This window comes from Drosophila suzukii, chromosome 3 (genome assembly GCF_043229965.1).
Source record: "Drosophila suzukii chromosome 3, CBGP_Dsuzu_IsoJpt1.0, whole genome shotgun sequence".
NCBI lineage: Eukaryota > Metazoa > Arthropoda > Insecta > Diptera > Drosophilidae > Drosophila > Drosophila suzukii.
Window position 1 is genome coordinate 91,301,043 of NC_092082.1, and position 16,524 is coordinate 91,317,566.

Below are 16,524 nucleotides of genomic sequence, written 5' to 3' on the forward strand. Positions count from 1 at the left end.
GGGTCCTGGTCCTCGTCCTGGTCCTCGTCCTGGTCCTGACTGTAGGAAATGGTCCTAGGTGGTTTTGGTTTGGTTTGGCCAAAGGAGGGGAGGTAACGTGGCCGGCATGGCAAATATTTAACGCAAACAATGCGCTTAAATCAAAAGCGAGCCATGTCTGCGGCATAACTGCGCGTGGGGCAGACAGGCGAAAGGGGGCGAGTACCCCGCCCATGTCCTGGCGTCAAATCTATTTAACCTCACACGTTGCAGGTCCTTTTTTCATGTCCTGCTGCTGATGCTGCTCTTTAGTTTTAATGCTCGAGGTCCGAGGCTGCGGAGGAGCATGCAAATCAGCTTTTTATTCGACTGGCCTCCCAACTGACTCGCCACTCTGATCCCGATCCCTATCCCCATCCCAGGATGCCAACCTGGGTGCATAAGTTCGCCACGGAATGACCCTCTGGGAAAATTCGTAGTTGATACTGGTGGCCATTGAACTGTTCGGGGCCAAAAAGTCAGAGGGACAGGCAATAAACACAACAGTCGATAACCAAAGTTGCAGCACTGCCAAAAAGTTTTTATATGTATTCGGAAAACTAAAATCGAAAGTGGGGTTCCTTTTATAAAAATTGGAATTTTCAGTCTGCAATGTTCTTTTTTTTAAGATTTAAATAACTGACTGCAATAATAATATTAAACCTTTAAAAATATTTTTTGATATGATTTTAAACATGTTTATGTATGGTTTTTTAAATTATTTTTATTTATTTTATTCGTAGATGTTTTGGCCTTCCAAAAGTATTTTTTCAGTGCTGGGGACAGGACCTAATCTTCATCTTAGCCATGTCAAGCCAAAGTTTGTGGCCCAAAACTTTGGCAGTTCCCTCGTGGCAATGAAAGTGGTCAGTTAAAAAATGTCAACCCCCTGTTTGAAGATGCCCGACTGAGACAAAGGGGACCGAAGTATGGCGAAAGTAATATGTCTGGGCCATGCATAATTACCAAACTTTGCGGCCGGGACCCATAAGTCATACTCCTGCCAAATGACCAAATGGACAAGAGTCCTGTGTCAGGATTTATGTATGTAAATATCGGAGCGGGAGAAGGTGGGCTGCAAATTAAACACGACACTGCGTCGTTATCTTTATAAATCAAAGGGAATTACAAGCCCATATTCTCAACCCCCTCTCAAAAATCCAGCCCACATGTGAATGCCGCAAATTCTGGAAATTGTTGCAAACCCTTTCGGCAAACAGCTCAAAGGATTCAGAAGCCCCTCTTCTCCTAACCGCTTGTGGACATATTTTTAATGATTTATTTCCAATTTAAGCAAGATTTGGTACTTAAGATGCTCTGCCTAATGGCCGTTTGGCACCCACCACCCCCCGGGACACAAGGTCAGTGGTCACCCGGTCCTGCTCGCACAGGAATTCCCTGTCCCCAAGATAAAAGGGCGCAGCCTCTTCATTTCCCCCGGCTTCCTTTTCGGGTAGTGTGCTAATATGCAAATCCAATTTATTGCACTGCCCTCCCCAAACTCTACATTTTCTATCCTGCACTGAGAACAAATTTAATCATATTAAAGCTTTTTTTTTTGGATATATTTTAACATTAATATTTATGATGCGGTACCTTTCAAGAAAACATATGAAGTTTCAAGAAGTTTGTAGAATAAAAGTTGACTTCTAAAGATGTGTTCTAATATTTTGTTTTGTAAATATTTTTTCCTCTGTGCTCCCATTCTGGTTGTCCTTTGGCCGGGCGTGAGTTATACGAATCCTTTTTATCTCGACTGTCGCCTGGCGTGCGTCGGGCGCATAAATCTTGTATAAGTTCGCTCCTTGGCAAGGAGTCAATATGCTAAATCAGCAGAATCCTTTTCTCCCCTGCAAGGATTCAGCGGGAAGGATGTTTGGACAGCTGCTAAGACATTTCAATAAAGCTGGAAGCCGGTATATGCTGGTACACCCGAAGGCGACAATGCTTATGCTTCTTGGCTGGATGCTCCTCTCGCATTCTCCCGACCGATGTTTGTTGAATTTTAATCATTTGCGTGATGCAGCCTCAAGTGGGGAATGCTACCTACCTACAACTCTATCGAGAGCGAGAGTGGGAGAAAGTGAATAAAGAAACTCAGAAAGGTGGGTGGACTATGTTTGAATTTAAACCCAAAACTGCATTTATTGATTCCCTAGGTGATTGGATCCCGATTTAGAAGTGATTGAATTCTTAAATAATCTACATACAAATATTTTTTTTTAATCGAGGGTGCTACATTTAAGCCATTGGGAACCCAAAACTGTACTTCTAGATTCCATAACTTGTGTAATTTTAATACTATTTATAAGTGGGATACCTCTATGAGTTTGTGGTTGAATTCTCTAATCATCTGCATTAAAATATATCTTTAAAACGGTGGTCCCAATTTTAGTCCATTTTCATGTTCGATTTTTATCTAATTCCAATGGGTATCAAAATAGGTACCCAAAACTGCGCTTCGAAAGTCCATAGCTTGGGTAATTGGATCCCGATTTATAAGTGGGATACCTCTATGAGTTTGTAGTTGAATTCTCTAATAATCTGCATTCAAATATATCTTTAAAACGATGGTCCCAATTTTAGTCCATTTTCATGTTCGATTTTTATGTAATTTCAATGGGTAACAAAATAGGTACCCAAAACTGCGCTTCGAAAGTCTGTAACTTGGGTAATTGGATCCCGATTAATAAGTGGAATACCTCTATGAGTTTGTGGATGAATTTTATAATAATCTGCATTAAAATACATCTTTAAAACGGTGGTCCCAATTTTAGTCCATTTTCATGTTCGATTTTTATCTAATTCCAATGGGTATCAAAATAGGTACCCAAAACTGCGCTTCGAAAGTCCATAGCTTGGGTAATTGGATCCCGATTTATAAGTGGGATACCTCTATAAGTTTGTGGTTGAATTCTCTAATAATCTGCATTCAAATATATCTTTAAAACGATGGTCCCAATTTTAGTCAATTTTCATGTTCGATTTTTATGTAATTCCAATGAGTAACAAAATAGGTACCCAAAACTGCGCTTCGAAAGTCTATAACTTGGGTAATTGGATCCCGATTTATAAGTGGGATACCTCTATGAGTTTGTAGTTGAATTCTCTAATAATCTGCATTCAAATATATCTTTAAAACGATGGTCCCAATTTTAGTCCATTTTCATGTTCGATTTTTATGTAATTCCAATGGGTAACAAAATAGGTACCCAAAACTGCGCTTCGAAAGTCCATAACTTGGGTAATTGGATCCCGATTTATAAGTGGGATACCTCTATGAGTTTGTAGTTGAATTCTCTAATAATCTGCATTAAAATATATCTTTAAAACGATGGTCCCAAATTCAGTCCATTTTCATGTTCGATTTTTATGTAATTCCAATGGGTAACAAAATAGGTACCCAAAACTGCGCTTCGAAAGTCCATAACTTGGGTAATTGTATCCCGATTTATAAGTGGGATACCTCTATGAGTTTGTGGTTGAATTCTCTAATAATCTGCATTAAAATATATCTTTAAAACGATGGTCCCAAATTTAGCCCATTTTCATGTTCGATTTTTATCTAATTCCAATGGGTACCATAATAGGTACCCAAAACTGCGCTTCGAAAGTCCATAGCTTGGGTAATTGGTTCCCGATTTATAAGTGGGATACCTCTATGAGTTTGTAGTTGAATTCTCTAATAATCTGCATTAAAATATATCTTTAAAACGATGGTCCCAAATTCAGTCCATTTTCATGTTCGATTTTTATGTAATTCCAATGGGTAACAAAATAGGTACCCAAAACTGCGCTTCGAAAGTCTGTAACTTGGGTAATTGGATCCCGATTAATAAGTGGGATACCTCTATGAGTTTGTGGTTGAATTCTATAATAATCTGCATTAAAATATATCTTTAAAACGATGGTCCCAAATTCAGTCCATTTTCATGTTCGATTTTTATGTAATTCCAATGGGTAACAAAATAGGTACCCAAAACTGCGCTTCGAAAGTCCATAACTTGGGTAATTGTATCCCGATTTATAAGTGGGATACCTCAATGAGTTTGTGGTTGAATTCTCTAATAATCTGCATTAAAATATATCTTTAAAACGATGGTCCCAAATTTAGCCCATTTTCATGTTCGATTTTTATCTAATTCCAATGGGTATCAAAATAGGTACCCAAAACTGCGCTTCGAAAGTCCATAGCTGGGGTAATTGGATCCCGATTTATAAGTGGGATACCTCAATGAGTTTGTGGTTGAATTCTCTAATAATCTGCATTAAAATATATCTTTAAAACGATGGTTCCACTTTTAGTCCATTTTCATGTTCGATTTTTATGTAATTCCAATAGGTAACAAAATAGATACCCAAAACTGCGCTTCGAAAGTCTGTAACTTGGGTAATTGGATCTCGATTTATAAGTGGGATACCTCTATGAGTTTGTGGTTGAATTCTCTAATAATCTGCATTAAAATATATCTTTAAAACGATGGTCCCAATGTTTATCCATTTTCATGTTCGATTTTTATGTAATTCCAATGGGTAACAAAATAGATACCCAAAACTGCGCTTCGAAAGTCTGTAACTTGGGTAATTGGATCCCGATTTATAAGTGGGATACCTCTATGAGTTTCTGGTTGAATTCTCTAATAATCTGCATTAAAATATATCTTTAAAACGATGGTCCCAAATTCAGTCCATTTTCATGTTCGATTTTTATGTAATTTTAATGGGTAACAAAATAGATACCCAAAACTGCGCTTCGAAAGTCTGTAACTTGGGTAATTGGATCCCGATTTATAAGTGGGATACCTCTATGAGTTTGTGGTTGAATTCTCTAATAATCTGCATTAAAATATATCTTTAAAACGATGGTCCCAAATTCAGTCCATTTTCATGTTCGATTTTTATGTAATTTTAATGGGTAACAAAATAGATACCCAAAACTGCGCTTCGAAAGTCTGTAACTTGGGTAATTGGATCCCGATTTATAAGTGGGATACCTCTATGAGTTTGTGGTTGAATTCTCTAATAATCTGCATTAAAATATATCTTTAAAACGATGGTCCCAAATTCAGTCCATTTTCATGTTCGATTTTTATGTAATTTTAATGGGTAACAAAATAGGTACCCAAAACTGCGCTTCGAAAGTCTGTAACTTGGGTAATTGGATCCCGATTAATAAGTGGGATACCTCTATGAGTTTGTGGTTGAATTCTCTAATAATCTGCATTAAAATATATCTTTAAAACGATGGTCCCAAATTTAGTCCATTTTCATGTTCGATTTTTATGTAATTCCAATGGGTAACAAAATAGGTACCCAAAACTGCGCTTCGAAAGTCCATAACTTGGGTAATTGGATCCCGATTTATAAGTGGGATACCTCTATGAGTTTGTGGTTGAATTCTCTAATAATCTGCATTAAAATATATCTTTAAAACGATGGTCCCAAATTTAGCCCATTTTCATGTTCGATTTTTATCTAATTCCAATGGGTATCAAAATAGGTACCCAAACTGAGCTTCGAAAGTCCATAACTTGGGTAATTGGATCCCGATTTATAAGTGGGATACCTCTATGAGTTTGTGGTTGAATTCTCTAATAATCTGCATTAAAATATATCTTTAAAACGATGGTCCCAAATTTAGTCCATTTTCATGTTCGATTTTTCTGTAATTCCAATGGGTATCAAAATAGGTACCCAAAACTGCGCTTCGAAAGTCCATAAGTTGGGTAATTGGATCCCGATTTATAAGAGGGATACCTTTATGAGTTTGTGGTTGAATTCTCTAATAATCTGCATTAAAATATATCTTTAAAACGATGGTCCCAAATTTAGCCCATTTTCATGTTCGATTTTTATCTAATTCCAATGGGTATCAAAATAGGTACCCAAACTGCGCTTCGAAAGTCCATAACTTGGGTAATTGGATCCCGATTTATAAGTGGGATACCTCTATGAGTTTGTGGTTGAATTCTCTAATAATCTGCATTAAAATATATCTATAAAACGATGGTCTCAATTTTAGTCCATTTTCATGTTCGATTTTTATGTAATTCCAATGGGTATCAAAATAGGTACCCAAAACTGCGCTTCGAAAGTCTATAACTTGGTTAATTGGATCCCGATTAATAAGTGGGATACCTCTATGAGTTTGTGGTTGAATTCTCTAATAATCTGCATTAAAATATATCTTTAAAACGATGGTCCCAAATTTAGTCCATTTTCATGTTCGATTTTTCTGTAATTCCAATGGGTATCAAAATAGGTACCCAAAACTGCGCTTCGAAAGTCCATAAGTTGGGTAATTGGATCCCGATTTATAAGAGGGATACCTTTATGAGTTTGTGGTTGAATTCTCTAATAATCTGCATTAAAATATATCTATAAAACGATGGTCTCAATTTTAGTCCTTTTTCATGTTCGATTTTTATGTAATTCCAATGGGTATCAAAATAGGTACCCAAAACTGCGCTTCGAAAGTCTATAACTTGGGTAATTGGATCCCGATTAATAAGTGGGATACCTCTATGAGTTTGTGGTTGAATTCTCTAATAATCTGCATTAAAATATATCTTTAAAACGATGGTCCCAAATTTAGTCCATTTTCATGTTCGATTTTTCTGTAATTCCAATGGGTATCAAAATAGGTACCCAAAACTGCGCTTCGAAAGTCCATAAGTTGGGTAATTGGATCCCGATTTATAAGTGGGATACCTCTATGAGTTTGTGGTTGAATTCTCTATTAATCTGCATTAAAATATATTTTTAAAACGATGGTCCCATTTTTAGTACATTTTCATGTTCGATTTTTCTGTAATTCCAATGGGTGTCAGAATAAGTACCCAAAACTGTGATTCGAAAGTCCATTACTTGGGTAATTGGACCCCGATTTATAAGTGGGATATCTCTATGAGTTTGTGGTTGAACTCTCTAATAATCTTTATTATATTTTGATCTCAGTGAACAGGTAAGCAATTTTGTAGTTATCGTAGTAATCTTCCAATTTCACTTTCTCGTCTGACTTTTTCAACCGGTTTGGAAGGATTTCCCGGGGGCTATGCCTGTCACTTCTAAATGGGCGCCCAGAGATTTATGGTGAGAACAGCAAACAAGCGGAGAAAGTGGAAAATAATCGGAGTGCGAGGAGTGGCGTTCCGATGAGTGAAAGACAAAGGAACTATCCGGACATAAATCATCTCCCGGCGGCAGGCGGCGAATGTCCTGCGGCGCTGGCTGCTGCCACTTGAAGTCAGAACCGGTTTAGTTTTGTTCGGTTCGGTTCGGTTAGGTTCGATTTGATACAGGATCCTATAAGTAGAAAGGACACCACATCGTGGCATTCGTTTTCCAATTCTCATTTCCATTTCAAGCCCATTGTCCTGGCCGGCGTTGCAAATTTGTCAGCGAACGAGGAACAGGACAAATGTCAACGCGATAAGCGTGCAGGCACTTTTATCTGAAGGATATGCGCAGGATGAATCACTCGCACGTCTCTGCCCGGAATATTTCACTACCAAATTGGCTGGCTATCTAGCCTCACGCCCTAAACAAAATATGGAAAAAACTTAATAGTCATTTGATCCGAATTGAAAATACCCTATATTAACAACATAATCTACTTTTGTAGAATTACTAATGAAAATCAGATCGAAATTTCAATCTTATATTAAGGCCGAAATTCGAGAATAATTTGAAGTTTGTGCTGAGAGACAATATGCGTGCCCCGAAATGCGAGCTATGTTTTTAGATATATATAAAAAGGAGCATCCTGTTTTTGATTTTGCCAAGTGGATATTGTATTTTTATAAATTAAATTTGATTTATTTTCTGTATATAGCTAAACATAAGCTTTCTGTAATCCACAATTCGACCCTCTTTGAATATACACCATATTTAAAGGGTGCTCATCGCTGATAAAAAATAACATTCGCAAAAAATGCAATAAAAATCATTGGCAAATTGGTCGAGAGGCATGAACAAAAGTTTGCCTCCGTTAGCCAAGATTGATAGTGGGTCCAACTGTCATGGATGGACCATTTATATGCTGGACACACCACCCGAAGGACTCCGCCCCCTTTTTTGGTCAATCGAACGAATCGCGCTTAAATATTTGCGGCGCTTATCAAAAAATTTGCGGGCCTTTGTCGGAATCGAATTGATGCAGTTTTAAATCCTCAACGAACAAGGACATCTGCTCAAATATTAGCTTATGAAATTGTTTAAAATGCCAGGCACTAACCCATTCACTCTGGTCACGCTCCGAAAACGGAAAATCTGGTTGCGGGCGGAGGGCAGGAAAAGGAAACCCGAGCTCAGCCTTTTGACAGTTGCCACAATTTATCATAATTCAATGCATGGCATGTCCTGTCAATCACTCGAATCGACATGGACATGGACGTGGACATCGAAGGGGTGAGCCCGGCACACATTAGCCCAAGGGCGAGGGGGTGGATAAGGCCGATATGGTTGTGGACATTTTTACAAGTGACTTATGAATTATTCTTCGTACTTTCCCCTGTCCATCTGCGAATCCCACACAGGAAGTAAAACATAGAGGTATTAGGTTCTAGGATATTATGATCCGAATTATATTTCTAACGTTTATTCTAACATTTATGTTTATAAGGTATGTAATAACGTTGGAAATATTAAAGAAACGGTGGTATTTAATATAAAAAAATTAATTTTCATCTCAATTTTAATAAGATGTTTAAATAAATATGTAGCTTAATAGGTAAAGATATATATTTAGAGATTCAAACTTTTTCTATAGTACATAGAATGATATTCATTTTTTTGCGTGCACTCTTCGTCTCGCTTAACTCCCTTCTTATGGTTGGCTTTTTGTGTTTTCCAATCAGATTAGCCTGGGAAAGGGGTTAGTGGTACGGGGCTATCCTCGGTGGGAGGTGACTACATGAAAGGGTCAATAATGGGACTCGAGACGAAGATGCGACGTTTATCAAACGGAATATGCTATGCGAACAAACCATTAGGCACTGGCCACTGATGGACAGGCGAGACGTGATCCCAGATACGGCTCATCAAGTGCATTGTCATGGGACAATAAAGGGTTAATCGGCTAACAGAGGGATTGCCATGTTATCCTCTTACCAAGCGGATTTTATAGGGAGATCAAAAATTAGCAAAAGTATATCTGAGTAGTAATTGTGTATCCATTGAATGCGTATCAAATGATATGCACTTTACTGAATTCTCTAGGGACCTTTGTAATAAGTTAAGATTTACTTTAACTACAAAGACATATATCGAAGGTGATTATATACTTAAGATCTTGGTCCAAATGGAATATAAATGTGCCATTTGAAATAAATTCTCTTTAGAACCATGTAAGTCACATACGATACCCATCGCAAGAAACCCCCAATTAAATGATATCACTGCTGTGATCCACCTGAAAAACAAAACCCAATAAATTACGAACACCATTTTTATTTAGTTACATATATATTGTTTATTTATTTAAGAACTTGCTCGTCTAATTGACAGAAAAATATAAAGATATAGGATGTGCTGAATGGGTTGTGCTTGAGTGTCTTCCTATGCGGTTGATCGCTTCCACTTAAACCTAGGCGAAATCTCGGCGATTGCATAATGCTGAGCCCCCTCCCGAGGTGTACGGAAAATCACAACTCAAAGAACTTAAAAACTTAAGACATGCGCTGCTTTTTGATTTTCGATAAGAAAGAACAGACGTGGAATTTTGCTGTGCTGGCTTGAGGATCGCAGTCGAACGGATAATTTATTGGCCAGTCTTGGTTGACTTGGTTGATTGGATGATTTAATAGTGGACCCTCGGGGAAGGCTCTCTCGGCTAACAGATAACAACAGAACACTTTATGAAGTCGACTGGCTGATAATTTTGATGCGTGACTGGGCTGCTCCACTCGCTATCTCCGCCCACTTTACAGGGTCTTGTCGAACAGGAACTCGCCCAGTTCGCCGTTGGTGTCCATCATCTTCTTGAGGGTGGTCAGCTTGCCGGCGAGCTCGCGCTGTCCGTGGAGCTGCTCCTCCAGGTAGACACCGGTCAGATAGTCCACCAGATGGTAATGGTTGTAGGGCTTGCTCTCGCAGGTCTGGATCAGCTTGCGGATGGAGCGGGTGACCTTGATCTCCAGGTCGAGGGCATCGGACAAGGCGCTAGCGCCATCGGTCCACTCCTGCTTGGCAACAGTCTGCGGAGGATTCGCCGGGATTAGTTGGCTATTAAGGGGTTCCTCTAGGGTATTGAGACCTACCGGCACATTGATCAGATCGCTGACTCCCTCGGTCAACTGACCGCGCATCGAGAGGTACTCCACCAGCTTGGAGCCGTGCTCACGCTCCTCCTTGGCGGCCTTGAAGAAGTGCTCGGCGAATCCGGGGCGGTTGACGGTGTCGCGGGAGAAGTAGGCGCCCATGGCCAAGTACTGGTAGGAGGCGTTGATCTCCTCCTGGATCTGGTGGCGCATGCCCTTAATGCAGGCATCCTTCATGTCCACCCAATCCTTGGTGATCTCGGGAACAGCCAGGGAGCCTGCAATGGTATAGAGTTGTGTTTAGTATGGGGTTAAATCATAATCATGAAGGCTTTAGTCGAATTTATTCATCTTAAGGATAAATATATAGGTAATTTAGGACCCATTATAAAAGTTTTCTATTAAAACTTGAAATTTAATTTAATACATAAAACTCTAAAGTTACAAATAATATAAAAACAATATTATAAAAAAAATTAAAAACATTATTATTAAACATTAGAAAACTAGTTACACTAAATTCGACCTTGGTAAGCCCGACTTGGGTTTGTTCTTTAGTTATAGAAACCTTTGCACCCCTGATCTTGACCTTCGACATGGTTTGGGTTTTGTTTTTCATTTGCTTGTTGCTTTTGCCTTTCTCGCTCTTTCTGCAGCTCTCTCGCGAAACTCTTGCTTTCTTGCTTGGCTGAGGGGGGAGGGGGTGGTGGGTTATTGCATTTAAGAGGGCGGTATTGCATAAACCTTTGAAATTGCGCTTGGAATGCCGTTATTCTAGGGCAACAACAATCGTGTGCAAAACTGCAATGGCTCCCCTCTCTCGCTCTCTTTTTGTAACTGCATTGGTAACGTGTGCATTTCTCTCCGCCATAGTAACGGTTTTGTTTTGGTTTGGTGCCGTGTGCAAAAAGCATGCTTTTCATGCTAACTCTATCTCGCTCGCACAGCCCAAGCCGTGTGCAAAGAGAGCTTGGAATTGGAATGAACTTGGGAACTTAAAACTGATTTAGCTGTTTTATTCATGGAAATGAAAGTGAAATTCGCATATTTTAATTATGCAGATTAATTTAAAAAACAGGTTTAACATTTCCCCAAAACCGCAACGGAAGTATAAATATTTTAAAAATCAACTGGTTTGGTAACTTTACTTTTCTCCAGTGCTCCAAGAAAAAAGAGATTGAGAGAGCGCCGAAGAGAGTGCGCGCATGCTCCTAATGTTTTTTCCGCTCTCTGCTTATTGCGTCGAAATTTAGTGTTTTTCCTTTGTTTTGTTTGAAATTTCTAGTAAAAATTACTCAATATTCGTACTTACACTTGAAATCTCCATAGGCCTGGGCCACCACGGCCAAAAGGAGCAGGCTAGCGATTAATTTCACCATCTTTGATCGTCGTTGAAGTCTTTGTAACACAAAATCACAGAACCAAAATTTGTTTGTCACTTAGTTTGTTTTGCTTGAGATGCACAAATGAGAATGAGGCGACTCGACTTGGGCTAGAATGTTAAATAGCTCTTATTTAGCTAGCTGCCTTTACACACACTGGCGCAGAAGGCGACGCCTGCTTCAATTTGATGGGCTTTGATTGGGGATTACTTCTGATTTCCAGTACCTTCTGCCTTGACAGCGTAATCTGATTTTTCAGTGGAGCTAATGCCTGTGCTTTGTGTTTTTAGCGAACTCGAAAGCGAACTGTGTCTCCAAACGGCGCACAAAACACTTTTAAACGGAACTCGCTCTCGTGTTCTCCTATGTGTGCGTGAGAGTGGGAGAGTGTGCACTGTTATCTGCTCGTTTCCAACATGTCGCCTTTTCTTTGTCAACCGTTTAAATGGCCGATAATTGAATATTCCCGATGATAGACGCACTTAATTTCATACACACGTCCTCAATGTGGCTATACTTTGTATGGAAAGTCGGGTTTCCTACTCAGATAATCCGAGTACACACAGAAATTAACACTAATCATCAAATATGGCCGCTCTTTTGCTCTGTGTGTCAGCTGTTCTTTGTTTTTGTTTTGGCCCTGGGAGAGAGACACGTCATGGGTTGCCAGGCGGTTTAATTTTCGCCCGACAATTTAATTCTTATTTTGTCAAGTTGATTTGTCACGTTCGACGAGGGGATCAATCAGTAACTCTGATAGCTACTAAATATGGCGACGGCTTTTTTAGGTGCCGTTTGCAGAGCTTCCCTTGATAAGGGGGATAAATGCTGGGAAAACCATAAATTATGTAGTTACATCATGTTTTCTTGGATGGGGGAAACCCTATACTAAGTAAACTTATTTCGACAAATTGTTTAAAAGTAGCAAATGAATGTGAAACAACTTTTTGGAAAATCCTGGTTAAAATACATGCATTCCTATGATTTCACAACGAAAACATACTACTTTTTAATGCATACAAAAATAATTACTTCATTGAAAAGTAAATATTTTTGGTAACCATAGTTTCATGAAATATGATTGCTATTGTAATCGTGCCAAACATAATAAAATCCATCTAAGAATATTGACAGCATAAATGCATATAGTTAGTTCTTTATTTACTTTTTAATCAAAATTATTTTGTGGCTACTTAAGCATATGTGATTTTTTTCTGATTTTATTATAAGCTAACTTTTGTAAAAAAAACTTCAAATCTCCCGTCGCTTGTTGATAAAACTCTCGAGAAACCACTTGAAATCCAAAGTGCAGTGGCCATTTTTTGCACACGTTGACAACCCTGCCGTGAGTCACCTTCCAGGGGGCAACAACAGCAAGGCAGCAGAGCGGCCATGTTTGAATGACAGCGAAATCCCCGCACTGAGCGCAAAACACAAATGCCCATGCACTCTCTCCAGAGGCACACACACACACAGGGCTTATCGATCGCATACAAAGAGACGAGCGCGACGCTATAAACAGCAGTTGATTTTCAAAGTTTCAGCAAGCAGCACACGAAAGCAGCGTTCAAAAAGTTAATAAATCGCACTGCAAGTGAGTTCATTCAATTACTAACTTCAAAGTGTTTAGTAGCAAGAAACTGCAAAGAAGTTCCTGGAAAACAAAATGTAAACCACAAAAACACGGAAAAAACAAATTCCTTCGGTGGTGGTTTGGTTTTGTTGTGAAAAAACGAAAACAAAGAGCAGAGAAAATTCAAGAACACTCTACGACGCAAAAGGGCCATTTCCGCAGCAAACGAAAAGAAAAGTGGCTGATTTCCAATTGTCAACTATTGTGAAACTAATTTCCTTTGTTTTCGCATTCCAATTTCGATTTTAATTTACAGTAAACAGCCGTCAAGATGAAATTCTTCATTGCACTCGCTCTCTTCGCGTGCCTCGGCTCTCTTGCCTTGGCCAGCAACGAAGAGTACTGCCAGAATACCGTAATCACGGCCTGCTCTTCCTCGGCCTTCTCCGGTGAGTAAAAGAGCGCTTCTGGCGCGAAGAGAACCTAATCTGTGTCCCCTGTGTTGTTTTTTTTTTGTATCTTTGTGAAAATAATAATAATAAATAATAAAAACAAGCGCTCACGGGCTTTTTCACAGGCAAAAGTAAGTGAAAAGTAGAATGGATGTTTTAAAAAAATATTTTGTAAAATATCTGCACTTATCCACTTAGAGTTTGAAGAATTTTAAAACTATTAGTCTAATAATCAAAAAAAATATTTTATAATTTTAGCAACTTTTAATTTAAACATTTAAAATAAATTCAAAACAAAAGTAGAATCACCCTATCTGAAAATTTTACTTTTTTCTATGTTATAACATTCACTTTACTGCTTTCCGATTAGGAACCATTAAAATCACTTCTAAATCGACCTCTAAATTTGATTTCCTCCTAACACTTCCATAGATTATAATGTTTATTATTTGATTACCCCTTCCCCTAGGCAACTCCATTTGTAACGCCCGCTTCGCCGGCATTGACCATGTGGAGCCCGAGGTCCAGTCCTACATCAACGCCCAGCTGGCCAAGTCCTACGACTACCTGTTGTTGGCCACCCACTTCAACTCGTACCAGAAGAACCGCCCCGGCTTCCAGAAGCTGTACCAGGGCCTCTCGGACCGCTCCTTCGACGACAGCATTGCCCTGATCAAGCAGGTGACCCGCCGCGGAGGCATCGTGGACTTCAACACCCGTCACGAGTCCGCCGGCTCGGTGAGCACCAAGCGCGGCACCCTGGAGGTCGATGAACTGCACTCCCTGGCCCTGGCTCTGGATACCGAGAAGCAGCTGGCCACCGGAGCCACCCACGTCCACTCCCGTGCCACCCACGCCGCCGACGGAGACCGCGACCCCGAGCTGGCCCACTACCTCGAGGAGAACTTCCTGGGCAAGCAGGCCGAGAGCGTGCGCAAGCTGTCCGGCTATGCCAACGACCTCGCCAAGCTGATGAAGGTGCCGGACCCATCCCTGTCCGTCTACCTGTTCGACGAGTACCTGCAGAAGCAGTAAGGAGCGGTCCCCACCTACTCCGCCTCCCAAATCACACTTTTCCCTCAAAATTGCTCTCATAATTCCCTTATAAATTAATTTGTTTCCTTGGTTTGTTCATCAATAAATCGCAGTGTAGCAGCAGCATTATCAAATTGAATGATTTACACACCCTACCCAAGTTCACCTTGATTTACCAGCACACCAGATTGTGATGTTATCATAAATAAGTTAGCAACTTCGCCCCAGCAAATGTATCTTTAGCATGTACGTTACCGCTTGAACAAATAAAAACAACAAAGTTACTGAATATCAACTAGTAGAACAGCAGATTGTTTGTGCCTCTCTGATAAGGTTTGGGTTCTCAAAGTGGATCTGGTCCTCAATGTGGGGCGTCTGTTTGCGTTTTTCTTCTCCGAGTGCTGATAGCGCCGCTGGCTAGCTGGCAACGTACTTTGGATACCACATGGAACAATGGAATTACAAAATGGTGTAATGTTCCAGAATGTTGTCGTGTTTTTTTTTTAATTTTAGTGGGGGGTGATCGGAAACGTTCTTAAAGATATGTTTCCAAAAATAAATTGGAATTCCTTTCTGAGAAACAGCATCTTAAAGGGAACTCTTCTATTGTAATTGTATACAAACAAAACTATAGTTTTTCAAGTTAAGATTTCAATTATACTATGTTTATAATATCCCCTAATAAACAAGGTATACAAATTATCTGGATTACAATACATTGAAGTAACTGGGGTTACCTTAGATCATTAGGCTCCACATTTTAACTTAATTATCTAAACAATCTACAGCTTGTTATCATTTGACAAAATAAAACGACGGTGAAGACCGAGAAATCATACAGATTTCCCGAGGGATATCTTAGGCTTAAAGGAGCGCCACTATCTTATCAGCGACACACTCCTCCTCCGCCTGATAAAGAGGGGCCACGTTGTTCGAGAGATTCTCCCTTTCCAGCTTATCAGTATCTGGCCATGGTGCACACGGCTTTGCTGTTCCGTCCGGAGAAGTTCCGCCGGAATGGGGATTCGGGCGCCATCTTGACCGTCTGCTGACTAAGTTGGAACCTCCGTGATGACGTGGATGTCACAATATTACGAAAGGCGGTGTAATCTCGAATTTACACTGTCCCCTGAATTTGCATCGCAGTTTCCTTATCGTCTTCTTCTCGCTCCTCACTTCCCTGACCTACTATAATTCTGTAAATAACTGAGAAAAAAGTAGTTTGTAAACTTAAATCAGTGAAGTCAATAGATTAATATACAGGTGTACCCTCTTAAACCATCTATTTATATTATCGAGTCTACATTTTAATACGTTTTCCAGTGATACGAAATTTGTATGATGAGGTGCTTAAAGTTCCCTACTTGTTGTTTTTTATTATTTTAAGAAGAAAAATAATATCATCCTCACACTTTGTTAAATAAAGCATAAACTATTATGTAAAATCATAGAAATGCTCAAGTTTATCAAAGGTTTTCGTGTGAAATAATGTTTAAAGAAGTACATCTTTAAAACCTTTTGAGATTTTTTCCTAAGCACTTCCTGGAGCATTTGAGTACCTATTATACGAGTATGTCTATGGATCCCGACCACGCATCAGGGCAATTTATCAATTAGCGACGCCCATTCAATGAGGACTGTGCGCATATCGCCGAACATCCGGATACGGTCCACTAGCACGTGAAATGAACGTCAATTTGCCATTTTAATGGTGCTATAACTACTATGTATAGTAGGTTGGGCGGTCAGGGGTCAGAGGTCATCAAATCGCAGCATCCGTATCTGTGGCATTGGGCGAATCCGTG

General features: G+C 39.6%; 4 protein-coding genes across 6 annotated transcripts in view; 1 reads left to right on the forward strand and 3 right to left on the reverse strand.

Annotated features, from left to right (window-relative positions):
* Positions 1-16,524, reverse strand: part of Mlc2 (myosin light chain 2) — a 272,717-nt gene that overhangs the window by 231,530 nt on the left and 24,663 nt on the right. The window contains exon 1 of one of the 2 annotated variants that reach the window (XM_070996185.1): positions 7,301-7,304. The exons of the other annotated variant lie outside the window; for it this stretch is intronic. The gene's annotated coding sequence lies outside the window, so the exon portion shown is untranslated. Of the gene's footprint in view, positions 1-7,300; positions 7,305-16,524 lie in introns of those variants that run through there. 2 annotated transcript variants of the gene reach the window in all.
* The window catches only part of RpS7 (ribosomal protein S7), a 267,915-nt gene that overhangs the window by 192,474 nt on the left and 58,917 nt on the right, over positions 1-16,524 (reverse strand). The gene's annotated exons all lie outside the window — the stretch shown is intronic.
* Fer1HCH (Ferritin 1 heavy chain homologue) lies at positions 9,465-12,122 on the reverse strand. The gene is made up of 4 exons (XM_036819461.3): positions 11,886-12,122; positions 11,590-11,675; positions 10,278-10,555; positions 9,465-10,214 (listed from the first exon to the last, which is right to left on the reverse strand). Exons 2-4 carry the CDS (start codon positions 11,654-11,656, stop codon positions 9,942-9,944), a joined length of 618 nt encoding a protein of 205 aa, XP_036675356.1. The 5' UTR covers positions 11,657-11,675; positions 11,886-12,122; the 3' UTR covers positions 9,465-9,941.
* Fer2LCH (Ferritin 2 light chain homologue) lies at positions 13,191-15,023 on the forward strand. 2 transcript variants are annotated; one of them, XM_036819457.3, is made up of 4 exons: positions 13,191-13,253; positions 13,549-13,681; positions 13,789-13,815; positions 14,154-15,023. In XM_036819457.3, the coding sequence occupies exons 2-4, from the start codon at positions 13,564-13,566 to the stop codon at positions 14,717-14,719; spliced, it is 711 nt and encodes a 236-aa protein (XP_036675352.1). In that variant the 5' UTR covers positions 13,191-13,253; positions 13,549-13,563; the 3' UTR covers positions 14,720-15,023. The 2 variants fall into 2 exon arrangements, with proteins under 2 accessions (XP_036675352.1, XP_036675354.1); XM_036819459.3 differs by lacking the exon at positions 13,789-13,815.